Source organism: Suillus subaureus, assembly GCF_016647635.1.
Source record: "Suillus subaureus strain MN1 chromosome Unknown BJ212scaffold_6, whole genome shotgun sequence".
NCBI classification, from domain to species: domain Eukaryota; kingdom Fungi; phylum Basidiomycota; class Agaricomycetes; order Boletales; family Suillaceae; genus Suillus; species Suillus subaureus.
Window position 1 is genome coordinate 1 of NW_024538562.1, and position 26,367 is coordinate 26,367.

General features: G+C 48.0%; 9 protein-coding genes across 9 annotated transcripts; 1 reads left to right on the forward strand and 8 right to left on the reverse strand.

Moving 5' to 3' along the window:
• Positions 1-1,330: 1,330 nt before the first annotated feature.
• Positions 1,331-1,884, forward strand: BJ212DRAFT_903430 (uncharacterized protein). The gene is made up of 3 exons (XM_041344307.1): positions 1,331-1,370; positions 1,437-1,760; positions 1,824-1,884. Exon 2 carries the CDS (start codon positions 1,465-1,467, stop codon positions 1,717-1,719), a length of 255 nt encoding a protein of 84 aa, XP_041196268.1. The 5' UTR covers positions 1,331-1,370; positions 1,437-1,464; the 3' UTR covers positions 1,720-1,760; positions 1,824-1,884.
• Positions 1,885-2,920: 1,036 nt separating this feature from the next.
• Positions 2,921-4,326, reverse strand: BJ212DRAFT_1265157 (NUDIX hydrolase domain-like protein; the record flags this gene model as incomplete). The annotated part of the gene is made up of 6 exons (XM_041330465.1): positions 2,921-3,172; positions 3,258-3,362; positions 3,500-3,686; positions 3,723-3,883; positions 3,947-4,121; positions 4,175-4,326. 6 exons carry the CDS (start codon positions 4,324-4,326, stop codon positions 2,921-2,923), a joined length of 1,032 nt encoding a protein of 343 aa, XP_041196269.1.
• A 1,186-nt stretch (positions 4,327-5,512) lies between these two features.
• On the reverse strand, positions 5,513-6,949 carry BJ212DRAFT_1477400 (kinase-like domain-containing protein; the record flags this gene model as incomplete). The annotated part of the gene is made up of 7 exons (XM_041339545.1): positions 5,513-5,845; positions 5,916-6,113; positions 6,190-6,260; positions 6,315-6,345; positions 6,405-6,587; positions 6,637-6,675; positions 6,731-6,949. 7 exons carry the CDS (start codon positions 6,947-6,949, stop codon positions 5,513-5,515), a joined length of 1,074 nt encoding a protein of 357 aa, XP_041196270.1.
• Positions 6,950-8,575: 1,626 nt separating this feature from the next.
• BJ212DRAFT_903707 (uncharacterized protein) lies at positions 8,576-9,599 on the reverse strand. Its single transcript, XM_041344309.1, has 3 exons — positions 9,285-9,599; positions 8,987-9,229; positions 8,576-8,925 (listed from the first exon to the last, which is right to left on the reverse strand). Exons 1-3 carry the CDS (start codon positions 9,508-9,510, stop codon positions 8,783-8,785), a joined length of 612 nt encoding a protein of 203 aa, XP_041196271.1. The 5' UTR covers positions 9,511-9,599; the 3' UTR covers positions 8,576-8,782.
• Positions 9,600-9,918: 319 nt separating this feature from the next.
• BJ212DRAFT_903626 (WD40-repeat-containing domain protein) lies at positions 9,919-12,356 on the reverse strand. The gene is made up of 7 exons (XM_041344308.1): positions 12,319-12,356; positions 11,125-12,257; positions 11,028-11,048; positions 10,782-10,973; positions 10,645-10,728; positions 10,451-10,597; positions 9,919-10,395 (listed from the first exon to the last, which is right to left on the reverse strand). Exons 2-7 carry the CDS (start codon positions 12,121-12,123, stop codon positions 10,237-10,239), a joined length of 1,602 nt encoding a protein of 533 aa, XP_041196272.1. The 5' UTR covers positions 12,124-12,257; positions 12,319-12,356; the 3' UTR covers positions 9,919-10,236.
• Positions 12,357-13,233: 877 nt separating this feature from the next.
• BJ212DRAFT_1331881 (uncharacterized protein) lies at positions 13,234-16,254 on the reverse strand. Its single transcript, XM_041334778.1, has 4 exons — positions 16,092-16,254; positions 15,893-16,034; positions 15,129-15,826; positions 13,234-15,058 (listed from the first exon to the last, which is right to left on the reverse strand). Exons 1-4 carry the CDS (start codon positions 16,188-16,190, stop codon positions 13,511-13,513), a joined length of 2,487 nt encoding a protein of 828 aa, XP_041196273.1. The 5' UTR covers positions 16,191-16,254; the 3' UTR covers positions 13,234-13,510.
• Positions 16,255-19,034: 2,780 nt separating this feature from the next.
• Positions 19,035-19,636, reverse strand: BJ212DRAFT_1331884 (uncharacterized protein). Its single transcript, XM_041334779.1, is given in 4 exon segments — positions 19,035-19,382; positions 19,395-19,454; positions 19,490-19,519; positions 19,610-19,636. The coding sequence occupies 1 exon segment, from the start codon at positions 19,363-19,365 to the stop codon at positions 19,114-19,116; it is 252 nt and encodes an 83-aa protein (XP_041196274.1). The 5' UTR covers positions 19,366-19,382; positions 19,395-19,454; positions 19,490-19,519; positions 19,610-19,636; the 3' UTR covers positions 19,035-19,113.
• A 1,319-nt stretch (positions 19,637-20,955) lies between these two features.
• Positions 20,956-21,789, reverse strand: BJ212DRAFT_903805 (uncharacterized protein). The gene is made up of 3 exons (XM_041344310.1): positions 21,410-21,789; positions 21,128-21,353; positions 20,956-21,075 (listed from the first exon to the last, which is right to left on the reverse strand). Exons 1-2 carry the CDS (start codon positions 21,683-21,685, stop codon positions 21,168-21,170), a joined length of 462 nt encoding a protein of 153 aa, XP_041196275.1. The 5' UTR covers positions 21,686-21,789; the 3' UTR covers positions 20,956-21,075; positions 21,128-21,167.
• Positions 21,724-25,084, reverse strand: BJ212DRAFT_1331896 (uncharacterized protein). Its single transcript, XM_041334780.1, has 10 exons — positions 24,762-25,084; positions 24,343-24,709; positions 23,980-24,287; positions 23,700-23,918; positions 23,537-23,643; positions 23,272-23,487; positions 23,056-23,217; positions 22,839-23,003; positions 22,248-22,788; positions 21,724-22,201 (listed from the first exon to the last, which is right to left on the reverse strand). The coding sequence occupies exons 1-10, from the start codon at positions 25,059-25,061 to the stop codon at positions 21,746-21,748; spliced, it is 2,841 nt and encodes a 946-aa protein (XP_041196276.1). The 5' UTR covers positions 25,062-25,084; the 3' UTR covers positions 21,724-21,745.
• Between the last annotated feature and the right edge of the window lie 1,283 nt (positions 25,085-26,367).

A 26,367-nucleotide genomic window follows, 5' to 3' on the forward strand; every position in this document is an offset into this window, starting at 1 on the left:
TATGTATCTCGCAAAGTTGAGCTGCTGTCCAGGAGCAGTGAGGTGGACAGCTCCTGACCTTCTTGTTGAGGAAGAACCAGCCCCTGCAATCACTATTCAGAGCGATATTTACTCATTTGGTTACATTTTTCTCCAAGTAAGCAGTTCCCTCTTGCTAATATAGCGCACTAACTCGTCCTGCAGGTTTTGACAGGAAATATACCTTGGCATCATTTAACTCGTGAAACCGTAGTCTTGCGCAGAGTGATTGTAGAGCGGGAACTGCATCCTCGTCCAGATGACGGTTGTGTCGCTGACAAGTTCTGGGATTTTATGACCCATTGCTGGTCTATAGTACCAACCGATTGGCCTTCTGCTGCAGAAGCACTTCAGTTTGTTGATCACGAACTGAGCTTTCTGCGGTTGAATGGCTGTCTAATTGCAGATACCTCTGCTTGTGATGACCTTAGTCTGTCTCCATGCTCTTCCCACCCTGATTCTCTTTCTCTGCCCCTCACCCATTCCGAGGCTTTTTCTCCTTCTCATTCCTACCTAAATGCCCACACGGAACACTTTCTGGGAGCCCCACCACAATATCACTCCACAGATTTTAACCCACGGCCATCTAGAATTGATTCTTGGCGACAGGATACTGTGTTCCCTGGTATGCATCGCGCTGGTGTACTAGAAGTTTGTTGACCACTCTCATTGCAGGTTTACAGTGTGAACCCACACGATGATATTTTGAGCTTTCTGTAGACCGCAATCAGCCGATGTCTAGAATTTCACGCAGCGGTTACTACGATAACATGAGCCTCTTCGACACTCAGAAGTGCTGTGTATAGTTTTAGTACTATGTTGGTGCACTGTCTTTGCTTTTGCCCTTTCCACAGAAACACGAGATGGTGTGTATACTGGAACTACAATTCTGTGTTCCTGACGGATTCGTCGCACGTAATGATTATTTGACCCGTCCTCATCCCCCGATGATTTTTTTTGTATCCTAGTTTATTGTCCGTTGGGGACCCCTATGTTGGACATTGCATGCATTGTGTCTATAGGTTCGTAGGCTGTATTTGGTTCTGACATATGCAACTTTAATATTGGCCTAATCCCCCGATGATGTTATCTGAGTCCACATTCAAAATGAAGACAGGTATGCACATGCCAATGTGCACACCCAGCATCTATTTTGACTGTAGCGACTCGCTCGACTGATGTTCATCTTCTCGAAATCAACCAGGAAGACGGTGACTGGAAGGCGATCAATTGTAGTCGTAAAAGTGGGACAAACACAAAGCACTGGGAGGTTCCCAGTGACAAGCAGTAAGTCGCGTCGGACCGGATTTCACTGAGAGGTTCACAATATTTGGCAGTGACGGTGACGTCTGGTAAGTATTTTTACGTTGCCCACATGGTTGCAGCCCAAGCTTGTCAGACTGATGTGTATATCGCAGCTGGACGTTGGGTCACTCATTTATTTGAATGCGTTGCCTCAACAACATATTTCTATGCCCCAAACTCCCGCCACTACCACCAGTCACGGAGACAGCTGTAACTTATCACTATGACATTATTGACACAGCAAGCAAGAAATGGGCTCGCCTTTCCATCTTATGCGCAGTTATAGGACATGCCGGGACCTTCACCTCCGTTGACGACGTTACAACACCCCACACAGGTGCAATCTTCAACGACCTGGGTAGTGCTATTTTCCGAACAGTACTCCGGCAGACATAATCATAATGGTGAGCGACATGAACCTCATTGTTGCACTGTAGGTTAGGGCCGGGTGATGTTCTTTGTTATTGAACTGAAATCCATCACTCCGCTTTTCTACACAGACAGTAATGGGGGGTTGACCCAAAAGCACGCATCTGCTGTGCGTCCGACTAATGCGCCGTGGCAACGCGATATCTCTAGATGTGGCTCCATGAGAACTCGTCAGTGTCAAGCTCGCGTCGAAATTTCATAGACACGATCCGTTTTCCGGACGATCTCCAAATGAGTCAGTTCTGTTGTCCTCACCAGCCACACCTCCTTTGACGCCACGAGTGTCTCGTCATAGCTATCTCTGATAGCTCTTGTAGATCTATGACTTCATAGACTCGCAGCTTACACCCAGACCTACGAGCAGGCCTACGGACATGCTCACTACTACGAAAACGCTTTCTTCTCTGCAAGTTGGTGGAATCGTAAATGGTGCGTTTCACTTTCACTAACTTGTATAGTTGGCGTCTGATTGAGCCGTCCTATTCACCCTCCCATTCTCCTCTTCATTCAGCGCATCGCCTTTGATGGCGACCCATCATGTTATTTCTGCTTAAGAGGCGGGAGGCGCAACACCCTCGTGGATCCCAGATATGTAATAGCGTCATTTCCAATGACCATACAGACAGGCTTGTGATGCTCACTTCGACCATTTGGAGGCGTATCGACTTCGTATGCGCCACCTTCATTAGGCCCTTTGGGCGCAGATGGTGAGTGGGATGGTGCAGTATGCGGATACGCATGTTGCTGTGCGGGCGTCGCTGGTGATGAGCGAGCGCAGCGAGTTATGAACCGTGCACTAAATATTGAAACTCTTTTAAGAAGGATGAGAATTTTGTAGACCACACAATATTTACTGATACATGATGTACATACAACATCATCGTGTGGTACGAGATATCCATCTCTCGAACTAGCCTGATAATTTGTTCGAAGCTTCAGCGACATTAAAAGAATGACCTTGGCAAGAAAGGTGACTGTTTATTGAAGCTTGGAGCTCGAGAACAATGCTTTAATAGGAGAAAGGGCAGCTACGTGATCCATAACATACGTGCATATAGCACGCATAGAACTAGTGATTATGCTGTGTACAGCATATACTACGGTACCTATGTCTATGGCGAGTCACATATAAGTATTCTACGGTCAGTCAATGATGGAGGGAATCAGATCATGCACCTGCCAGAAATGCGCTCCCATTAGCCCTAATGCCCCCATCCACCTTTCCAGTCAATCGTGCTTGCTCGCCTTCCTCAACAGCAACCGCAAAAGCCCTCTCGTTCTCTTCCATGCGTCTCCTCACCAACGCCCGATATGTCTCCCCTTCCAAGTCCGTATCTTCGGGTGATGACCCAGAACCTGAATCGGATGGGTATCGGCCGTAGACGGGCTTGCGTCCGTATGCGAGTTCAGCGACGGATATCTGTGTATGGAGTTAGCATCAGATGTGACTGGCAGGAAAAGTGGAGGATGTGGCAATAGAGAAAGAGAAAGACGAAGAGACGTACCAAGATATCAGCTGTAAGCCCCTTGATAGGAGATGCGCATGTTCTGAACCGGTGCATCCTATATATGAGTCCATCGAATGCGTCCAGGCGAACGTCGGACGGGTTCTGCGTGGCAAGAGGTATGGAATCAGTATGAAATGAGGAAAAGGTGGGAGGTAACAAAACAGCAGCGAGATTTTCGTGGCAGACATGCAACTCAGAATGAAAATACAACATCGAAGACAAAAGCACACACCACTCACATATACATCCCCAGCACCATATGGCCAGTCCTCTCCCACATCCACTAGCGATTCTCCCTTGTTCAACAAGAGACGGGGGTCCAGCATCGCTTCGAGTGGATGATCGAATATCCTGTCGACTTCTGTGAGTGAGGGAGTTAGGGAAGTGAGGATTGGGTGGGAAGAAGAGTTGGGTGGTATGTTGGGGCTTGCATTCGAAGAGTTATCCGAAGTCAACGATAACAATGACAAAGGGACGAGTGGAGCCGGCCAAGATAAAAGCACAACGACAGGCGTCACCAACAACTGCGATGCAGAGAGAAAAGGCGGGAGTGTCGTAATAAAATGTATATTTGACGATATGGGCGGAAGAGGAAGACCGACTTCTTCATTTGCTTCGCGAAGCTAAGTTGCATGGAAGCATTTAGTCGGTGAGACCGTGCACGAACTCGTAACCACAGCACTTACAGCAGTCCAAACTAAACTCTCATCTCCTTCGTCTGCTTTCCCGCCAGGTAACGCTGTCTGTCCTGGATGTGCACGCAGTGACTTGGACCGTGTCGTTAACAACACTCTGAGCTCTCCAGCCTGCTCATATAGTAGAACAAGAACAGCTGCGAGTTTGGAGGTTGGTTGTCGAGAGCTGCATGCGCATTCATGGGTGGTGGTGAGCAATAAGCATGCGATGAGACTTACAGGTCAGGTCTATCTAATTGACATGTCTTCAGACGCTCGACGCATGCTCTAGACTTTGGAGTGAGGCGCTTGAGCACATGCGTTGGGATGTCCCGTAAGCAGTTCTCAGAGTCAGATTGTGTAGGCTTTGAGATGATAGAGGAGAGAGCCATAACGTGTGATGGGGTCGCCTTTAAACACAGCACCCCTGCTAGCACTGCCGTTAGACCAAGTGACACCGATAGCGTATTGACTTCGAATAACGAAGAGTACATAGTGGCACAAGAATTGGGTGGGACATGAAGATTTATAAAGAACCGGACTAGGGAACCGAACATTCTCCACGACTTAGTTGCAGACCATTCCTCCTATTCAAGTGAACGAGTCGGAAAGGCCTCAAGCCACGATGTTTTCGTCATGCAAGTTCTCCTAACTTACGACTTCCTCCGCGGCGAAGGCGATAGAAGAGACCATATACTTTTGATAGTTGTACGAGGAATAACACGAGAATGAAAGCGACATGTTAAAATAACAACAAATGATACACGCTAACACCTCCACCGAAATATTGGCTGGCCCAGTCCAGAGAGAAATATAAATGTCCTGAAATGTTAGGGAGGAAACATTCACTGTTTGTTTTCACCATGGTGTTCCATCAACACATTAGCAAGGATGTTGTTCGATGTCCCGTATTTGGGGCTCGAACTGGACCATTGCGGCAAAGTGCTGGTATTTATGAAGCCACGCCTGTAATTTCGTGCGGTATTTCGGCTCTTTCTTTCAGATGTTGATAAATATTCTGCTGAGTCGTGTGCCTGCCTCAGAATGAGTATCAAACCATCAAGACTATTTGATGACGTACAGTTCGCCCTTAGAGGCCACCTGCACTTCGAGCATTTTGCTGTCCAGTATGAGGCACATTGAAGACGAAAGAACCTCCCCATTTCTTTGGGATTCCTGAGGTTGTCGAGGTCGAGGCCTTATGCAAGAGATCCGAGGCAGGCGAACCGCGGTGGCTGGATACAAAAGCTGCTAATGGATATGTATTATGGCGTGCCAGGTACGGTAGCGCATGGGGAGGATCGACCAGTAAGACCTTCTTAGTTAAAACTTGATGTGTACGGTGTCTGAAAGCATTTAACTCAGGGGCAAAAGCTTACCCGGTAACCTAGTTATTTCTCGGCGGACACTCTCGAGCTTTAGTGCTGAGAGTGTCGCGCTCCTCCTATCTTGTTTTCTCGATGCAAGACTTGCGAAGCTGATTAAATATTTAGTAATGTAAAAGCTCGGGAGAGCGGAGTTTGAAAACACGCCGTTTTACCCCCTGGGACTAGAACAGACCGGTCGGTGACGCATAGTTCACCCGTAAAGTGCGCAACGTCCACATGCAGATGGTGAGGCAAAAGGTAGACTCTGGCCTACTAGACCAATGGCTGGAGGCGTATATCCAGGAACGGGAACCAAGGCAGGGTGCTGTCCACCATCGATGCTGCCCCGGTCGTACAAAACAAGCTCACTATCAATAAACTGAAGTGCTTTTTCAGCAGAAGGGCGAGCATCTGGTTCCTTAGACCAGCACAAGCTTATGAACTTCCAGTGCTGATCAGTGACACGATCATCGTCTGGACGAGGATGAGTTTCCTCCTCAAAGATCACTTTACGCAAGATTGCAGCCATATTGATTAAGTGAGGCTAAGGAATGTTTCCCGTCAGAACCTGAGGACAAATTAATAGGCTACACTAGAAAGAGGGAACGGCTTACTTGAAGAACGATACTGCCAAGTGAGTAAATGTCACTTTGCGTGGTAACCGCAGAGACTGATGTGACTTCTTCCGCAGAAAACAGTTCAGGGGCTGTCCACCTCAATGCTCCTGGATGACAGCTCATCTTCGCAAGGTACGTCATGCCAGGCAATTGTGTCAAGGTTCCCAAAAGGCCAAAATCTGCAAGATATGCCTTCTATCGCCATCAACGAGGACGTTGGTCTTATAATTCATCATTAGTACAGGGGGCTATATTTAATGAGTGTCCTTACACCAGTAAGGTCGCCATGAATGACTGCATTCAAGTACGTGTATCCGTCTACATTGACGTTGAATGTATGAACTAAGGGAGACTGTTTTTCATTTTCATTTTTGCCATGTACATGCATTCATTCACGATAGTCGAGGCCAGCAGCGATATCGCGGAGCTTGTGCATAAAATGATGAGCTCAAGGGTGCAAACTAGAAACATCCTTGAAGTTCTCACCAGAAGCAGACGATCACGTAGCCCGAGGGTCTTTTTCTGGTTGAGGAATGTCGTCAGATTGCCATTGACTATCCACGGAGCAACCAAAGCCTCAGATGGGCCGAAGTCTCGGGTGGTACCCATGAACTTCAATATATTGAAATGTTGCAACCTCTTCCAGATTCCAAGCTCTTTCCGGAGCACCTAAGAATGTTTAATGAGATAAATCTGTTACAGATTGCATGGAACATACATCATCACTGAAGAACGGCCGGATTGCTTTGACGGCGACCTGAGGGTTAGTGAAACGTCACCAAACATGGAATAGCTGTGATACTGGCACGAACCTCTACATTGCCACCTGGTCCGTGGTATACACATTTGTAGATATCACCGTATGCGCCACCAGAAATCGGGTATTGGTAACATCGAGTGATAAGCCTAGTTAGGTCCGGGATAGGGATTAGGGGGATTGGCTGAGCGGAAGGATGCCGTGCACCGAAGCTGTTAGTCGAACTGGATGAATAAACGATGTCCAGAAGACCAGAGCATAGTTGCATGTCCATTTCTTGCCGTGTGCGAAGGAGGGCAGTTGTAGGAGATTAGTGGTCTGTCACAGGTCTGAGATTAAGTAGTGCTGAATTATAAATGTACTTGACAGCATCATGCTGTGTGGAGGCGCAGTTCAAGCTTCTACATAGAATATTTGTGGAATTAATCACGATATCAATATATAGAATACAGCATCAGTATACGGAAGGGTTCTCACTCACGTTGGCCTATCAATGGTGCGTGTATAGATAAGAACTTTGGTCGTGGATAAAGATACAAAACGCAACCATTGGATTGCACCACATACTTGGAGGTCGCACTCGCTTGTTTCAGCCACGAGGTCAGGATGCAGCGAGTCTTTGAACATTCCTCGAAGCGCTCATATTATAGCGATCAGATCAGCTTGCACGTGAGAAGACGCACGTGCACCTTATTGCTGATCAGACTCGTCCTTGGTGATCATGGCGTAACCTGTGCGGGCTGTGTTCAGCCTGAACACCGTGACACATCGGAGTATCACCATTCCATCGAAGCACTGAAAATTTTATTTCAGTCAGTCGAATTGTGTCGCGTTCCAGATATCAGAATAATAAGAATGTTACAACAACTTCCAATTCCCAAGGCGACCGGCTTAGCTGCATGGAAGCACGAAATTGATGAAGAGTGAGCGAAACTCGAAACCACAGCACTCTCATTCCCACCAGGTGACACTGTCCGTTCTGGATGCGCACGCGATCACTTGGACCGTGTCGCCAGTAACATCCTGAGCTCTCCAGCTCAGAAAAAGCACAGCTGCGGGGTTGGATGTTGGTTGCTGAGAGCTGCATGTCTTATAGTTGTCCAACTGTATGATGTGCTGAAGAGCAGACTGGGTAAAATTCACATGTTGCTGCTGATTCATGTGAGCACGTACCGAAAACTCATGGCAGCCGCAGTCTCTTGTTCAAAGCGTATGTATTCGGTGGCTACAACCTCGCACATACAGAGACACAAGAACGTGCTGGTCGACTCATTCTCACGTCTGAAATTTGACGAGATCATCAGCAGTGAGTGAAGGAGCTCCAGCGTGCTACACGCTGGTATCATGACAGATTGAGGATGCCTCTGCAATGGCTCTTTACACATTTCACCAGACTAGCACGACGACTCGCAGTATTGAGTTACCATTGGCTTGAAGTTCTGATTGTTCCTGCAAGCATCGTTCGCAGGCAGGTCTGCAAGGAGGTTGGAAACAACATTAACTTCCTGGAATGTGCCACAATTTCCGACGTTTACGCTGGTGCTTGTCAACAGTCGCCTGCGTCCTTGACGAAGTCGTGATATTGAGGTTGTATGGTCCATGTCAGAATATATCAGCTCGTGGGTCACAAGGTAGCAAGGTTCACCTCCAGTGCAGACGTGCCAATCGGCAGAATGAGGAGAAACTTCTATAGCGAGAATACAAAATCACCATTATCCTTCTGGGTACGAGAAGACCGTAGGCACTTCTCATTCGTCACAGTGCTACTCGCTACTGATTAGGGGATCGAGCTCGAAGTCCGATCACGTCGCCTTTGTGGACTATTCAGATATGCAGGGGGATTACCCACCAGAAGCTGGTGTCGGGAGTCATAGCAGGAACGTGGATGGAGTCATAGGCTTGTCGAGGTGTCATTCATTTGTACCGGACGCTGGAGAGAAGTCGATGAAAGTTGAGATCTACGGAGAGCAGCGTAAAGTCTGAGTTGTATTGTTGCATCGGCTGAGCGGACCTTTGGACTTCAGAGGGTAGAAAGAAATTTGGCCAGTGTAGCATACCCAGCTGCACGAACAATTTGAGTCACTTTGAGCTATTCAGAGTAGCTGTACTAGTAGCTCGCGTCGCGAATGCTGTGTTCCGAACTAACACCCTGAGTTGGAGAAAAGGGTCGAGACAGCGGCTCAGCGGTCAATGTGTCCGTCGAATAGAAACCTGGAGGCCACGCAACCGCCGATTCCGTCCAGCCAAGGTCTAAGTAGCAGACTCAGTATGAGAAATCACCCAAGCACAGGGACAAGGAAACAGTACCCACTGTCATCATCCGAACCTAAAGCACTGGTATCAGAAGTGGTATCAGAAAAATCGGACTCAGCGGGTGCCGCCCCAGAGGAATAGCTTTGACTACAATAAGGCGGAGGTTGGCTAGGCGCTCCTTGTTTTATTTCTTGTTCCTCGATGTCGCTGTCGAGGTCATAATCCCGATATAGCTCGGCGTCCCTCGTCGGCCTAGATTCGGTCTGGTAGTGAACGACTAAGGAATTCTCGTTGGGAGATGCTAAAGGATAGTTCCATTATCATTCGCCCATCAGGTAAGATGAGAAACCACTAACAAGGGGGAACTGGCGCAATGCCGACACCGTGGTCTAAAACTGTATTATTCGCAAATACGAAATGAGTTTCTCCAGAAGATCTCCAAGTCCTACGCTTGGACATGGCATAGTTGGTGTCGATGAATCCACCGTCGTTTATGGACCACCTGAGAGCAGATGCAGTATTGATGAGGGGGTCAGCGATAGCTGGAGCAAAGTTTGCTTTCGCAGTGACCGTAAACCGCATGTCAGAGTGTGTAGCAGTAGTGGACAGTGAGAACAAGCCAAGAAGTGCGAGAGGCCCATGACCAAAGTCAGTAATTGAGACTGTCTTGCTGTCAAAAGAAGGAACCCATCTTTAAGGCAAACAGTCACCATGGCGGCATCTGTCGCCGACGAGCAATTGGTGTAATGGAGGTAAACCTTCACTTTAGCAGAAGCCCGAAGTCCTTTTGCGCACTGCAGCCCAAAACGCCACCCAATCTGAACTTTTCGCTGTAAACTATAGTTGAACCCCCTGGCGGGCAGGTGGCAAGGTGTCCGTTCCTAGGTTTCAACTGGAAGATTGATGTAACTGGATCAGATACCCTCTGCATGGTAGATAAAGGTAACGGGAAGGTGCTTAGGCGGCTCTCTGAGTAGTCTCCTACATCAGAAAATTGGCCATGAGCTGATTTTAATTGTTTTCTACGTAATAGATCTGCCACATAGGAAGTTGAATTGGCTCATTTTTCACAGAAACACTAATAATCAAAAAACAGACCTTGTTTGATCCAGGAGCTCTCACAAAATGGCAAAGAACCACCATTGGCACATAGCTTACTGAGCATGTGTTGGACGTGGCTCGTTTATGTACTCAAAATATCAGCGACAAGGCGAAGTCTAAAGTTACAAAGAACATACGTATCCACGTCCATAGAGCACTAGATGCGAGTTAACAATTATAACCACAGGAAATGTCAATGGCACCACGCTAGAAGCAGAAACATGACCGCTCGCCTCCATGCTCTCCAGTGACAGGATGTGCTACTGCGGCTGATTGTTGTGAATCAGGGTTCGGTGTGGGAGGGTCGAGATATTCAATGGGTACTATATCTTCATCTTTTTTGGGAGCATCCGCTGCAACGTTGCGCTGTGAATCCATACATTAGACATTGAATACAATAAGAAGAATGAACAGAATGTGCCTCTTGAGCCTGCGCGAGAGGTATGTCGACGACAGACGGCTGTGCGTGACCTCCACGAACGGGCCACCAGGATGTTAGGTAGTGTATGAGAGCTGTGAATGTGGTGGGTAGGATTGTGGGCGCTCGAGTGGTTGACAATAATCGATACTGAAAAGAGTGAGTCGAAAATGCAATGAGAAACAGTCGAAACTCACGTTCTCAACAGAATTCACATCTGAATGCCCCTGAGTTGAGGTATGCCCCGAGAGAGGGATGGGTAGGGGCAACGTAGCAGAGAACTGTAATACGAGCGTCGAATCAAATAAAAAAGAAATGAGAGAAAGAGACTCGCATCTAAGGGATCACGAGGTTGATCCTTCTGACCAGGTCGTAATGCATTCGTGAAAGAGAAGCGAAGAAGTTTGCCAAGGCGAGCGAACATGGGTTGCTGCAGGTCTATTGCGGGCAGAGGTCTCTGCACCAAATGTGTGGTAGGTATTGGTGGTCTGCAGCGCCCAGCAGCAGGACGGAGAGTTACATTAGACTGCAATGATAGTGATCAATGAGTGGTATAATGAGTAAAAGATGAAACCCGCACATTTAGTAGATCACTGGGGGGCTTCAAGTTTTTGCATGTAATGATCCGCAAGGGAATGTTAGCACACAGAAAGTGGATGTTTGCGGGGATTGCGTACAGTGGCCTGAGCAAGGACGTCAGGCGGAGTGTTGCATATGTAGATCTTGTAATCATCTTCGGAGTGTGACACGGTCGTGTAAGCTAGTTTGCGCGAGTCTGGTGAGAGGACAAGAACCCTGGGATTCCGAACGTCGAAAGAAGCAAGGAGCTGGCGGGACTCAAAAGCCCAGAGCTTGATGGTGTCGTCTTCACCAGCACTAGCCAGGAAAGTGCCATCAAATGAGAGTGCTAGACCGGTGACAGTATTGGTGTGCCCTTCGAAGGCAGCACCGACAGTCTGCAGTGTCGATGCGTCGAACTCGTAGATTGTCCTGGCATCGTCGTCGGTGAAGCTGAATCCAGTCAAGATGTTCTTGTTTTTGTTTGTCCAGAATACCGGCGCATTTGTGAATCCTCCATTATCCGGAAATTTCCCAGCTATCCTCGCATCCAACACCTGCGATTGGACATCCCAGACCTCGAGCCAATTTCCCACCCACGACTTGACTGCGAGCTTCTTCGAGCCTAGGGAGAATCGAACTGCAGCCATGTAACCTATGCTTTTGAATGGACCAGTCATGAGCTTGCCGGTGTCCAAGTTCCATATCCGCACTGTAAAATCGCGTGCCCCGCTCGCCAGCAGCATGTTGTCTACAGAGATATCAATGCAGGTGATCATCCGTGAATGGCCTTGAAGTTGTTTCACAATCCCTGTCTCAATCTCACAGGCTTTCAGCTCTGCACTATTATAATCCCCACCACCAGTGATAACCCATCGACCATCCCTGGATACTACAACTGCCAAGACTTTCTTCTTGCAAACATCCCGCGCTTCCTCAATCTCCCTACCCGCCTTCAGATTCCATTGCCGAGCAGTCTTATCATAAGACCCGCTGATCATTCGCTGGCCATCCGGAAAATAGGATATGCATCGAATGTACTCTCCATGACCCTGCAGAGTCATTGCTGGTTTCAGGTTCGATTTCATGGCGGCCGCCTTCGTTGATGTGGAAGCCATGGCTGCGTCTCCGTGAGTAAAACAGTGAAGTAGTCAAGTATGGGCAGGGTATTCTTTGTAGGATCTGTGAGCTCTCCTTGTGTTGTAGGCCTAATGTTGATAGTCTCTTTTAAGATCGTTAACGAGTATTTTGACTGTGGTAGAGCTGATCGTCAGTTCATCCGCGCTGGAAGTTCGAATGAGACTTGGTATTACCAAGAGGTTATCGATGATAGAGAGAGAAAATACTACAATGCGAGTACAGCTGTTGTGCAAGATATGCTCTCTTCAATCTACTTCTCCTTGCTTATAGACTCGCAGCCTCTCACAGCCATGGCATTGACAAGTTCCTGTGCTAGGGCATTTCTATTTCCCACCCATCAGTGTTGTTGTGTACCTGTTGGTGGCGTATCTGGATGGCCCTGATATGTTGTATACTCAGCCTTTAGCATTCATCTTTTTTTATTCCTCGCTCATTTTTCAGTTTTGCTTCGAGTGCCAGCGGATGCGTGAACCATTGTGTTTAATATTGCACAGAAACAATACGGAGACCACCGTTCCTCGTCTCATTATTGAGACATTCTCAAGTATCCAAAGGCTAACGCCCACCAACCCACACAACCTGTCGGCATCGACCATCTGTGCCTTGATCGCGTTTTGACACTGCGACCCAAAAACGACGTGCTCATACTCAGAATTCAAATTGGCCCCTTCACGTTAAGCGCTAAGCTTCACCTCCCCACGCATAACTCATCACCCTTACCCGCCCTCTCGCTGCCTCCACTATATGCATTTTCCCTTTAAACTTTCAAACACCAACATGTGTTGCCGCATTTCACGCATCAATGAAAGCCTCCCCATTAATCGTGCGGCTCACCAGATGCTTTGTGGCTGTTGTGGAGGGAGTGTTGAAGGGACAGAGGATAACATTTGACATCCCAAACCCAGCGGATATCACAAAGGACGCAGGGCTCCTGCCAAACTTTATCATGTGCGATATTGGAAACAAGAGCTTCACCTCCGCTGTTGATCCGCTTGATTGAGGATAGGTCGAAGCATCCAAAGAAGAGATCATGGATCAGCTTGGAGAACAGGAAATTCGGGGCGGGTGCCAATTCGATGGACTAATAATAAAATGATGTTTTGGTATGCCTTCTCATCGATCAGACGGAGCAGATGCGTGCACGTGGAGTTGCAGAGCACCGTATAACAGAGGTGTGATGTGCATTTCTAATGATCCTGCAACGTGATCAAATGCGATCCCTCAAAGACTTATTATCGTTAGTTTTCCTGATTAAATACTTATGACATCCTCTGCGGTAGAGAGAACAGATACCATAGCTAGCTATACAAGAAATAACACGAGAGTCAAGGGAATACGATAAAGATAACAATAAATATTATCATGCTAGCCTCTTCGCCGCGGTATCCTCGACGCTGGCAGGAGTTCATCCTCTTCGACACCCCGAACATATCCTGCGCCCATAAACACAGGCGCCCCACCTGCCCCACCCCCAGCTAAAAATCCTCGTCGTTTACTCCCTATACCCGTCCCAAACAGCTCCCCGCTCTCCAATCCAAGCTCCACAAGCCGATCAGACGACCTTGCCCGTGCAAGCTCTTCGTCTAACGTCAGTCGCCGTTTGCCCTTGCTATTCGCTGCGATCGATTTCTCCGGGACTCTGGGCTGAGCCTCGCGCCGCCATTTCAACTTCGGAGGTAACGCCAGCTCATCCGGCTCATCCTCCTCGTCGTCATCATCATCCTCGTCGAGCAGCATGATACTCTTCGGCTTCGGCGTCGCACCCCTCTTTGTCCTCTCAGGCGTCGGCAGGGATTTCCTCCCCTTGATGCGCGCAGGCGCTTGCGCCCTCGTTGGCGTTGGTACAGGCAGCGGCGACATCGGTGGGCGTTTTCTGAACATATCACTGTGTGGGCGGGAGGGCGTGATAGGTTTATGTGCAGGCTCGATATCGACATTGTTGTCCTCCATATCCACATCGATAATCTCTATAACTTCATCATGTGCGCTCTGAACTGCAGATCTCGGTCCAGGCGGCGTCGACGGCATTCTACCATCTGCGTCTCCTCCAAGCTCGTTATCAGAACATAAAGAGGGAGTGGTGATGTCTGTTTCATTCGATAGTGAGTGGTTGGTGTGCGATGGACCTGTAAGTGAGAGATTTGAGTGTGTCGAGTCGGAGGAGAATTCGTGTGCTCTGGAGGATGATGATGAAGAGCTGGTGTCTGATTGGGCTTGCGCACGGGTACCTGAACGTCGTTTAGAAGTCGACCCTCCTTCCGAGTCGCCTAGGACGTCCGCCTTGCGTTTGTTATTTATGACTAGGCGGGTTGCGTTTGATGAGGATGATGGTTTCGATGTGGTTGAAATAGATTTCGGTTTGGGAATGCTCGAGGAGGAAGGTAATTTTGAGGTTGACGCCGCTTTACTCCCGCTGGAAGAAGCTGGTCTCGAAGAGTTCGATGCAGAAGCAAGGACGGAAGCAATCGAACCAACAGGCGCATTCGCGCCCGTTGACTTACGCCTCGCCATATACTCTCTCCGCCTATCTACTCCAGTCGCACTCGAACTCACACTTCGATCGACCACGGGTTGATCACTAACGCTCCTACTCAGTCCCCCAGGTCCAGATCCCACTTTCCTCAACCGCACCGTCCTCATCTCGTTCAGGAAGGCAGCCATTTTATCGCTGGGAACGTTGACGGTTGGCTGTCTCACCTTACCGCTTGCTGACCTTGCCAGATCATGTGTGCTCCCGATCGTACTGGACTCGGTTGGGCGTAAGGCAGCGCGTGCACTTGCGAAAAGGGCCCTGCTCTCGCTTAGATGAAGAGGGAGTGGGATGCGGACGCCGGGAGGAGGTGGAAGTGGTGGGGGTGGGGGTGGTATTGGAACTTGGGTTTGGGGAGGTGGCGAACGGCGGCGACGGGAGAGCTGTAACAGAAAATGTCAGCATATATCCGTGCCAAAAACAGAAATACAGAGAAATATCGACGCAACGTACCTCTTCCTTCAACATCTTTACTTCTTCCTCTAACATTCTAATGCGCTCCTTGTCGCTATCCCGCTCTCCATTACTCGTGGTGTCAGTCCTCGCTCCCGTTTCCCTGCGTACAGCATCAAGCAGTTTTTCCTTATCCTGCACGCGATGATGATCGAGTATAAATGCTAAATCCTCGTCTCCATCATCAATAGCACGCTCTTTCCCCTTCCGCGAAATACCACCCAGGGGTGGATGCGGCGTTTCTAATACAGCGCCTGGGCTCTCCGGATCTACAGGACCCGTAGGGCTAGCGACAACCAATAGCGAAAAATCCCTCTCTTCCCCTCCACTCGCAGTGAATCGCTGAACTGCGTCGTGGACGGAGGCAATGGGGCGGGTGCGCCAGGGTGAAGGGCCAGATTGGTCTACGGGGGTTTCGTGTTGAGAATTGGAGGGGCCAGGTTCCGAGTCTTGTGCGTCAACGTCGAAAGTGGATTGAGCAGTATGAGGTACGGAATCGGGTTGGAGCGAATCTGACCGAGGGAAAAGTGAGCCAGGCATTGTGATGGAGGGTTTTTTGCGGAGTTGGGGGTATATTGTTTCAGAGTGTGATGAAGGGAAGGGCGTGTCATCTTGAGGATGAGGACGCACTTTTCTGCTTCTTGAATGGCTGGTACGACGTGGAGATGGGGAGCGGGAGGTCATTCTAGGCATTATTTCTGTAGAGGATTGATCAGTATCGTATCGAAGGTGGTGTTGGATGAGACACTAGAGATAAGACTCACCGGCGTAGACTCGATCTTGGTGCTTCTCGCTATCGCTAGCCTCTCTCCACTGCTCGATCATCCCCCCATCAAAGCCTTTTCGTTGCCTACCCCGCTCTTTAGATTTCGCACCACGTCCTTGTCTCCGTTTGGATGGACCAGACTGTACCAGTGATCAATTGAGTTTAATTCGTTTAAAATTAAAGAAAACAGAACGTACCTCAGATTTACCGGTAGCATTTGTCACAAACTCGCCAATCTCTCGCGAGACAAAACTGAAAACACTTGAAAGGATCCCTGGTTCGTTAGAATGGCCCATTAGGGTTTATCGATGCCAAATATGTAGGAGCAGGAGGAGGTTTGTGTTGAAACGAATGTGGAATCAACAGACGTAAATAACACGCCTTGTCGCGTCTGTTTACTTATTGTTTGAAGCTGGTCCACACTTCAATCTGCCCACATCATCAGCGTTCTCTGTCGCCACTTGCACAATTAGACGTCTTCTCCTGCCGCCAAGGTACCTCTCTTCCTTGTGGCTACTCCGAGTGACCGCACAGTAGCTATTTCTAAGGGCAGCTCGATATGGTAAATCATGGGGAGACCAGATGGATGAACTTGCTCAACGCAGCACGCTGCCTCTATTCCGACGCATTATCATTGCTCGATACTTGAGACAAAACTCTTTTACCAAACAAAGTTTGTTTTCAATTATACATCGAGTGACAGAGATAACGCCATCTACCTTCTGAAGAACCAATGACGAGCAGTGGCACAACATTTTCCTAGTGCTCTGTTTGTTTCCGTCGGTCAAATCTGTGCTGGATTTTTTTTTTGCTTTCGGCTCTCTTCGTGATCGTTAGTGACGATACGCCTAGTAACGACGCGTCAAGGTACTTGTTTCTTTCGTGTTCTCAACGCATACCTCCATCCATTGTCACGCTGAGACGCGCGCTCCCAGTCTTTGCTTGCCATGCTAATAGTTCTACTACCGATGAACTAACACTCAACCAGAGTGCAGCGTTACTTGACTCTCCAATGGGGTCTTCATCATAATCAGGCCTCGACCTAAAGATTTTATCGCTATCAGATATATTATCTCCCCCCACGCCCCCAATTCAGAATTTAACTCCAGACACTTCACAAATGCTCATTCCGCCAGCATCTGGCCCCCTTCTTCATTTCCTCTGCTTAAGCAAGGAAAGTGTGCAAGGGCAGAGCGCATCGTCTCCTGTACTCTCCTTTATATTCACGCTCTTACACCCGCGCCGCCACTACCTATCCTCCTGTATGTTCTCATCACCGTTTCCCCCGCTGTCAAGTGCATATCATAGAAGCACTCAGGAAACAACGTCGTGAGACCTGTGTGTTTACAGGAGAACAGCGTATATGGGCGGGTGTTCATACTGTACTGGTCGCTAGCAAAAACAAGAGCGGGAAGACGGGGAAGGAGCGTTTAGCACGAGAGATTATCACTGTTGTCAACGAAGAGAGCAAAGCTATTACTGACAAAAGACTGGCACACAAACAAGCTATGGCCAATAGGTATGTGCAACATTAACATCGGGTAACTCTCATTGACACATCGTCCAGGGGCAATGTGCTCGTTAAGTGAGGATCTTGTTTGCTTAACGTATTCCCCCCTTTCTGTGACGGACTGACGAATTCAATGCAGTCTAATAGCATGGCTCCCCAGCTTCTTTAATATGAACAGTGAATACTACACTTCTGATTTGGTACTAGGCAGAAGTGCAGAGCGATAAGGAGATGAACGTGTCGGGGAATCATGTACTGCACTTTGAAGCTCATTGAATGCCAGTAGTCGTCCCACGTGAGTTTGCAACTATCCAAGCAAGGGTTGACTTAGTAACATCAAAGACTAGTGCACTGGCATGAGGGTGACGGCTCCTAGGCTGCAGTTAAATCAAATATTGTGAATGTTGAATACAAATTTCTGCAGGTATCACACGTGCGCGTGACTCGAGCGGCTACCAAGACCGAAACAGGTGGAGACTTGAAAAGAGGTTACTCTCGCTTTCTGCTGTGGTGTGGTCACCGCCATAGCAAAAAAGAAAAAGCGAACAGTGGAATTATCAAGTGCTCATTGACATCCGCTGCATCCATGGTCACAAACAATAGCATCCTAATGACACTTTCTTACGTAGTTGTATTCTACACATGGAGACCAATGCAAGATTCTTCATCTGATTTTCTCTCTCTACGGTCTTAATCTGAAAAATAGGAGAATGAATTTAGTTTGGAATCAGCAAGAAGATCAGCGACGTACCAGGTAATAAGGTTGGGGAAGTATATTAGTACCCCCTGAAATTACAGTGACATGGGACGATGTTCAGTGGATGACTCGGAGAGTGTTTGAGGGAGGGTTTCTGGATTGTCAGTGTGGGTTGCAATACATGGTGGACGCCATGAAAGCAAAACATCATGAACATTCCCAAGTGACCCCAAATCTTGCCTGTCAGCGCAGGTAGCCTAGTGACCAACGATAGAAAATGATCATGCAAAGGAATAGGCAGGCAAACATCGGCAATGCCATAAATCCCAACCGTCCTTTGAGCGGCAGTGTGTAATATCACGGTAATTAGCGTCATCCAGATACTAGGACACTCGATTAATACTCACTGTCGTGATAGTGAGATTCGATTGAGACCAATAGGGATCCTGAACCCATCCCTGCACTGAAACAAAAGGCAATCATGGACAGGGGGGTCGGTTTTGTGTGCTGACAACACTGTTTGCACCAGGCGAACATGAAGCAGTGCAAGTAGGAAGGATAAGAAAGTTATGCCGAGCATGAATGGAGACATGGATCCGACAGGGCCAAAAAGGAGCGTTGTGTATCCAGCGAGTGGTTCGCAGACGTAAGTAAATACGAAGTAAATTGTGAATAAGTCGTTCATTGGGTCGCGGACAGGAAACGAAAGAGGGGCGTGCACAGCCACATTATAATGACATGCCTTCTGGTATTTGAAATTTGCATTGAACTCTCGGGTCCTAGTGCTGATCGATCCATCGGTCCCAGTCAAGAATACAAATCGAGACGACAAAACTCTAAAACGCAAAGAATCTTTGCCAAGATAAAATTTCATGTTCAGACTTCGGTCACATATATAGTTTGACGAACTTTTGATAAACTTTGCACATGCATGTCCATGTATTTTGTATGTGCAGGTCGTCGAGGACTGAGACAAGGACATGAACGTTAGTGGGTGTCACCTGTTCCTTCGTCAACGTTGATCTTGGAAAGACGTCGAGCGGGGAATAGAACCGTTGAAGGGATATTTGTGTTCAGATCGCCGGTCAGCTGGTTTCAACGGCATTACCATTTGGTATAGATCGCCATGTTTTTGAAAACTATGACGGAAAAGATACCGGAGTAAAACTGGGGAGGAGTGCACGAATCGTACTATATATACAGCATTCTCACCTATAACCAACTTTACCAGGCAAGTGAAAAACAAAGAGAAAAGCGATATCATGTTTGTAGGGTGTGCTTAGTACTAGTATAACAGGCCGTGGCATTGGTGTCGACAATAGCACAACCCGAGATATCCAGGTACTAAGTTAACCATGTCCTGAGGAGTGTTTGGAACAATCTTAGCCTTGACAGCGTCCGGATAGGCATCGAACCAATCAATGTGCAAACCTAGAGGGTGAAGCTTTGGAGAACAACTAGTCTACTCGAAACGCAGCCCTGCCAACTGCAAGGATCTCCCCACATGTAAAATGTCGAAGCTCCAAGCAGGTGATGACGCTGCCGGTCCGATGTCAGGAACTGCCAATAGGAATATTGATGTGTCTGGAGAGCATCGATAGCGTTCAAACTGAGTCTTTGAGGTGCGAACCCGGAAAGTCAAGCTTTGAAGAGTGCAATCTGTTCGGAAGGCAGCGCTGCCACCTGCCAGAACTTCCTACATTTCAATCGTCCGAAGTTCCGGGAGGTGGTGACGTTGCGATGCCGATTCTGGCACCACCGAGAGGAAAGGTACAATTCTGGGACAACATTAACAATGAGCATTCAATAAGTGCAAGGTACGAACCTGGAGAGTGAAACTTCGAAAAGCAACCCTGTGATCTGCTCGCAACGCAGCAAAGCCAACTGCAAGAATATTTAGAGCAGCCTCCTAGAGACTATCGGACGTGATGACGCTGTGACTCCATTTTCAGTCATTACCTTGGTGATGTTTCTCGGAGAACATTAATATAAACAACAGATACCCAACTAAGTAGAGTTTCGCAGCACGATCCGGCAATCTGTTCGAAACGGAGCGTCATCTGAGAACAATGATAGGATGCTGCGACCTCGATGAACGCCCGATATTAGGCGCTGTCCAACGGAGTAGGATTTGGGGCAGTAGGCAATGTCGGAGGCACTGCATTGAGAGAGTGAAGTTTGGAAGGTAGCGATGTCATCCGCACAGATCCCTTGAAACAAACTTGTTGCTAGGCATCCGCTGCGAGCCTACGACTACAATGGAGTGATTACAATGGTGACAGACATGGCAGAACTGACAAGGATACGTGGTCTATACGTTTGTTGACTAGATCTGTATTCTGGGAATGGCGCACGCTGCAAACTCAGATGCATAAATCTTCAAAAACCCGTTGAAATGAAAGACCTTGCGACGCACCAATAATGAACCAGATCTACTGGTGTCATATGGGCAAAGGCGACGAGATACTTCTGTGAATAGTAATTGAATGAAAGAGCGGAAACTTGGTGTTCTAAGGGAAGTATCAAAAGATGAGATGAAGGACGGATCGCACGTCAACGGAAGGGCTTGCAAGAAGTTTGACATATATGATTGCTGAACGACTAGCAAGATTGACTGATCATGACGGTTGCTGCAGAAAGGTTGAATGTAGGAGAACAAGGAAAAACATCTTCGAGACACGTCTCATAAGTAAAGCTCCGGCATGATTCTGAGTGACCGTATACTAGTCAGCATGACCATGAGAGTGAGTACTAAGTCACTGAACTTGTAGCTCACCACCTTGTACTGACAGCATCGGAGTTACCAATATATATTTAGGAGAGGTTTATATGTTGTACAAAATGTGAAGAATTTAAACAGCTAGCCGAGCAAACAGACAAAACCTGGAAAGTTCCGAAGTTGCATCCCAAATGCATCTGGCATTGCCTGAAAAACAATCTAAAAGCTCCAACTACAAGTACAATCTCCCAAGTTCTGACCGTCCATGCTGTTAAAGACAAGGAGACAATCGATAACCGCCGCTTACTCATATATTCATTGAAACATTCCCATTTCCACCCAATAATCTACCCACTGTGCCGCGTCCCCGAAGACAGCTCCTTCAGCTCCTTCATCGTCGGACTGACACGCTCGGCTACAGCAGTGGCAAATAAAGTCATGCAACCCGCTTCAGTGTCCATCACTCCAGACGCCCTGATCGCTACGTCTGAATGAGCCATGGAACGCATGAAGTCAAGAAGCTTGATAGCAGGCTGTAATTCAAGACTAGGTGGGAAGACGTTCTGGCAGGCTATCAAGATACACGTACGATGCGCTTCATGGTCTCTTCGCTCACGTCCTTGGCACTCGACTCGAGCCTCTCGAGCCACTCCGAGAATGGCACAAAAGGTAGCGGGGAACTTGTGATTTTATGCTCGACCATGGCTTCCGCAATGGGCTGTATCAAAGTCTTCCATGCGGTCGGTCTCGGATGCACCAGATTCACCACGATGGGAGGTTCTTCTGCCGCAAAAGCTACATCAAGAATAGCATTTGATATCGCGTGGGGAGGGATCCAAGACAAAAACTGAAACGCGCATGTCATAGATAGATACCCTCGATAGTGATGGACTTACTCCTTGGGCTTCCGGAAGCGCGCCTAGACTCACACTTGATTTGACGAAGATCGGCACCCAGTTCGTCGTGGACCAAGCTCCTCGCGGGGGTCCTCCCGATACTTGTCCAATTCTGAATGACGTTGCCGGTAACTTGCTGTTGACGAGAACCTTATTTGGAACAATATTCGTAGAATCCATGCCCCCCGAAGTAGCTCGTGACTTACCCTTTCCGAAACATACTTGCTCGCGCCATAGCCAAGACCCACTGCGATCCCTGCGTCGTATTCCACTTCTTCAGGGAATGGGCCTTTCGCTCTACCCCAACTTTGAGCAGATGAGATGGAAGATGCGAACATGAAACGCGGCTTTGGATGACGCGGAGAAGATAGAGCCAAGTCTATAAGATTCCGCATTCCTCGCAAATGAGAGTCGAACGACGAGAGCGCCAGGTTAAAGTCGAGTCGCCAAGCGTTGTGAATAATGACAGTGACAGACGTGCGGATCTACTGTATCTTTAGTTAATTCGACGGCACTGAAAATGATGCAAACCTTCTGAAATAACTCCTTATCCAGACCTAGGTGATCATCGGATGTATCGGTCTCTACATACACTAGTTTGTCTGACTGAAGCAGGGTAAAATCTAAACCGCGATCTTTGAACGAATCTTCCTGTCGTTGTTGCATGGATGTCCCGTTTGATGAGCGATTGAAGGCATATACCACAGACACGTCCTCGTGCTGGAGCAGATCTGCAAGCAGGTATGATCCAAGACCACCAGTAGACCCAGTTAGAACAGCCACATGATAACTTTGGCTGCACCCATTAACTAGAGTGGTGTGATCTGTGACAGAGTTCCCTAATCCGACTGAATACCTCTCGATCGTGTTCTCGATATCAGCCTTGGCGTCGACGGTGCCTGTACCATTCCGCTGCAACACTGCATTAATGATGCTTCTCGCGAGCCGGCGAATCGAAGGACTTGAGAATATGATGTTCTGGTCAATCCGCGATGCTGATGCCTGAACATCAGGATCCGAAGACGAGCTGAGAGAGCCTATAATGCGGTTTTTGAGGAATGTCGCAGAGAGGCTAGATGTGCGGAGTAAGCAGAGCACTAGCCTGACTAGCTTTCGACCTACCTGTCGAAGCCCTGGGAAAAAAGGTCTGCATCAGGATCAATTGCCTTGTCGGCGTTTACAGCAGCAGCGTGGACTTTGAGCCATCCCTCGATATTTTCCGCAGTCCAGCTTGTAGGTAAAGGTACATCGATACCTGCTCTAGTGCTACCCTCCACCTTTTTATATCTGTCGGCCGTGAAGTCTAGTTGGCAGAGTGACGAATGAATACTATACCCACAGGGCATCGATCTCCTCCTCATACAGCTTGACGGTTGCTTTCTTGTTGACGGTCCCTTTTCCAGCTCGAAGCATAGGCTTCTCATTGCGTGTCACAAGAATCATCTCTTTGAAGATCCTGCAGAAGGCAGGAGCCTCTTTATTCGCTTCCTCTACGTCCGGCCTTCAAAAACATCTTCAGACTGAACGGCATCGTACGATCTTTTGGGGGACTTACCACACTCGGTTCCTAAACTCAGCAAGCTGTTTTCCGTCATGAACGTCAATTTCACAACCCGCTCGTGGCTCTATGAGGATTCCAACTTGATTGCGTCCACGGCCGAAGATGACCGCGCCGTTTACGTAGGGGTTAGCGCAGATGATGCTTTCCATGGGAGCTGGTACTGTCTTCTCCCCAGACGAGAGTACCAGAACGTCGTCGATTCTTCCTACGCTGCAAGCAAAATGTCAGAGAAGATGAATTACGCAAATTTCAATCGTACATCTTCCACAGACCCTCTATTGTCGGGTGCTTGATAAATACATCCGAAGTAGCATACCCCTTGACGTCCGGAAGGTTCTCTACCGACACTTGATGCGTCGGGGTTGTCTGCGAGAAACAATTTAACACCGAGAGGGTGTTTAAATATCAACTCGGAGACGCACCAAAACTTGACATTCATATGTACCGTCATCCTGTGGAGTCCATCTGATCTTGGAATTTGGTCCAAATCGCACCCACTCCCACAACTTTTGCTCGACCGAATTTCGGAAGACACAAGTGATGATACCACATTCTGTAGCGCCATAACCACAAAAAAGCTTGACCCCTGCATTCACCAGGGCATTTCCCATCTTAGGCGCGAGAGGACCGCCACCATAGAACTGCATCACGATTGGTATCAACGCGAGTCATTTTTTATCATAGCATCAACAGCAAACTTACAACATATTCGAGCGTCTTCAGAACATCGACAGCACTCGGCAAAAATGCCCATTGTGCCAGAAAGGCAGGCACGACTGTCAAAGCGTTTGATTTCGTCTTGAGTACAGAGTCCAAGATGTTTTGCGAGTTGGGTACTACAGGGGCCGCCAAGGGATCGAGGAAGGATGTAGGCGGGTAAATAGATACACTGTTCAGGGTGGCGATGGGGATGAGCAGCTGAAGATATACGCCAAATGTATGGAATGATGGTAAGGATGCAGTACCGATACGGATAGGAGCGGGAATGTCGATATGGTCGACAATATATGCTAACAGCACTCCATCTTAGTACTGTTCGTCGTGCAGATTATTTTACAGACTCACGCGTCATGCACCAGTGGATGGCAGTCAGGTTACTCATTGGAATGGGTTTGGGGAAGCCAGTGCTGCCAGAGGAGTGCAGGTAGAATAATACATCGTCCTTAGACGACCGTAAACCTGGGAAAGAGTACGGGACAATGACCTCATTTGGGGTAATAGTACCACTAACGAGCGCGGGGTACAGGTGATTCAACGCCGGAATCTCGTCGATCTGCAGCTGGCTCGTTTGAGTGTCAGACACAAGACCCGCTTTGACTTCGTCAATCAAGGAAGCAAGAGAGTGCTGAGTCGTGATTATACGACGGCATCCTGTTTTCTGCATCATGCTCATGACTGCCGCCGCCGAATTACGAGGGGACATGGGGAATGGCTTGAAATAGCATGATCAGAAGCCCGCTCATTCAGAAAATATATGTACATACAACTAGCCCAGCGAAGATTATGCCCATGAATACTGTCTGGTAAAGAAGGGTGTCGGAATTCGCGATGAAGGCAACCACTTCTTTGTCTGCGCCTGTGGAGGCTGGCCTAATTGCATGGGCGGCCCGATGACAAGCTCGATAGAAGTGTGAGTGTGAGATAGAGACTAGGTCATTGCTGTCAGGTTTGTCGTAGACAAAGAAAGTGACGTCCGAGTTATGTTGGGCATTGAATTCCACCAATTCAGGGAGGAATAGAGATCCATCGAGGGGAGGGTAATTGATATGGTACGAACCAACCATTGTAGACGCTTAGGCTCACTATTCGTACGCGAATAAATAGTCATTTTCAAGCGGCACCTCGAAGAAAATTGATATTAATACAACTTATTTGTTTGAACTTACATGTATCGCGCCAATGGGAAAGCAAACGGGGTCATCTATTCCTGGTAATCTGGATATACAGACGGTCTAAATATTGAGGTGGCAGAGTTGATGTCGCTGGCTAGATATGACTAGTAGATCTGGTCATGATGTTGACCGGACCAGTATTGGTGCCTATGGCTAACATCAGTGATCTGCCGGGGAGAGTAGAATGCCATATATGACGATATACAGTACATAATCACAAGAACTAGTATAATTTTGCTATCGATGATCACATTGTTATGTTTGGCCTTATAGAGGAAAGGACATTCCCTGATTTTCCTACAAAAGTTTACAATCGGGAAAGGGTCGTGATATCCCTTAAACTCAAAGTTGAAGTGAAGGGGTGGCAAAAGTTTAGACTTATGCTAGATTGATCAAGAATGCCACATCAGAAGGGAGGCTCACGATTACGAAGCTACGAGTGAAGGCCGACATCTTCCAAATGACAAGTACGTGTTGGCTCGAGTGGGCGACAGTCATTTTCGCGACTTGCTTGAAGGCTCGTCACTATTGTGCGAAGTGCCTAACATCTGAAGGAAGGTTAACAGTTTCGAAGCTAAAAGTGAAAGTCCATGCCCTCCAGACAAGAAGTATGTGATGAGTGCCTTCCAGATGACGAGCATGGTTTGACCCATGCAGGCGACAGCACTTTTCGCGACGCGCTTCAAAATCAGTGAACTGGTGGACGATTTGGCAACCAAAAGGAGAAGAGGTGATCTTCTAGAAAATGACGGTTGTCCACCAAGTGAGCGAGAACAGATTGTTGTTCGGAAAAGCCAATGGTTGAACTAATATGTGCCACTTTGAATGTTAACGCATGATGTGTGAGATGTTTAACGATCTTCTACCATATATCAGTTGGGAATTCGTGCGAAAAAGCGTTACCTTTGCGCACTGGCCGAGGTATGTTCACCAAGCGAGCGACAAACAACCTATGTCCCGCTTCGACTCACCCAAATCACACCAAAGGATCCGCGCTCTAGAACTTAAACTGTTCTATGGTGATTTCTCGTATTTGTAGCGTCCTTACAGCACGAATCCAAAAAACATAGCAACCGCGATGTCCAAGCTGGTGCGTTCATGTTTGCATTTTCCAGCCCCAGTCATTCTACTAGTCGACAGCACAACGATGTCATGATTGGGCAATGCTAGCCATTTGTGCTAACCTTTGTGCACAAAT

What these genes read in the sequence shown, in the direction of transcription:
- BJ212DRAFT_903430 (XM_041344307.1), top strand. Translation starts at nt 1,465, where the DNA reads ATGCGTTGCCTCAACAACATATTTCTATGCCCCAAACTCCCGCCACTA.
- BJ212DRAFT_903707 (XM_041344309.1), bottom strand. Translation starts at nt 9,510, where the DNA reads ATGCGGTTTACGGTCACTGCGAAAGCAAACTTTGCTCCAGCTATCGCT. An exon ending in CATTGCGCCAGTTCCCCCTT is followed by an intron (nt 9,230 to 9,284) that starts GTTAGTGGTTTC and finishes ACTATCCTTTAG; the next exon opens with CATCTCCCAACGAGAATTCC. An exon ending in TTTAGGTTCGGATGATGACA is followed by an intron (nt 8,926 to 8,986) that starts GTGGGTACTGTT and finishes TCTGCTACTTAG; the next exon opens with ACCTTGGCTGGACGGAATCG.
- BJ212DRAFT_903626 (XM_041344308.1), bottom strand. Translation starts at nt 12,123, where the DNA reads ATGGCTTCCACATCAACGAAGGCGGCCGCCATGAAATCGAACCTGAAA. An exon ending in ACGTCCTTGCTCAGGCCACT is followed by an intron (nt 11,049 to 11,124) that starts GTACGCAATCCC and finishes AAAAACTTGAAG; the next exon opens with CCCCCCAGTGATCTACTAAA. An exon ending in AACCTCGTGATCCCTTAGAT is followed by an intron (nt 10,729 to 10,781) that starts GCGAGTCTCTTT and finishes CTCGTATTACAG; the next exon opens with TTCTCTGCTACGTTGCCCCT.
- BJ212DRAFT_1331881 (XM_041334778.1), bottom strand. Translation starts at nt 16,190, where the DNA reads ATGGGCCATTCTAACGAACCAGGGATCCTTTCAAGTGTTTTCAGTTTT. An exon ending in CCAAGATCGAGTCTACGCCG is followed by an intron (nt 15,827 to 15,892) that starts GTGAGTCTTATC and finishes AATCCTCTACAG; the next exon opens with AAATAATGCCTAGAATGACC. An exon ending in TAAAGATGTTGAAGGAAGAG is followed by an intron (nt 15,059 to 15,128) that starts GTACGTTGCGTC and finishes TTTCTGTTACAG; the next exon opens with CTCTCCCGTCGCCGCCGTTC.
- BJ212DRAFT_1331884 (XM_041334779.1), bottom strand. Translation starts at nt 19,365, where the DNA reads ATGATATCGCTTTTCTCTTTGTTTTTCACTTGCCTGGTAAAGTTGGTT.
- BJ212DRAFT_903805 (XM_041344310.1), bottom strand. Translation starts at nt 21,685, where the DNA reads ATGACATGCGCGTTTCAGTTTTTGTCTTGGATCCCTCCCCACGCGATA. An exon ending in AAGAGACCATGAAGCGCATC is followed by an intron (nt 21,354 to 21,409) that starts GTACGTGTATCT and finishes CTTGAATTACAG; the next exon opens with CCTGCTATCAAGCTTCTTGA.
- BJ212DRAFT_1331896 (XM_041334780.1), bottom strand. Translation starts at nt 25,061, where the DNA reads ATGGTTGGTTCGTACCATATCAATTACCCTCCCCTCGATGGATCTCTA. An exon ending in CATCCACTGGTGCATGACGC is followed by an intron (nt 24,288 to 24,342) that starts GTGAGTCTGTAA and finishes GAGTGCTGTTAG; the next exon opens with CATATATTGTCGACCATATC. An exon ending in GAGGAGGAGATCGATGCCCT is followed by an intron (nt 23,004 to 23,055) that starts GTGGGTATAGTA and finishes CACGGCCGACAG; the next exon opens with ATATAAAAAGGTGGAGGGTA.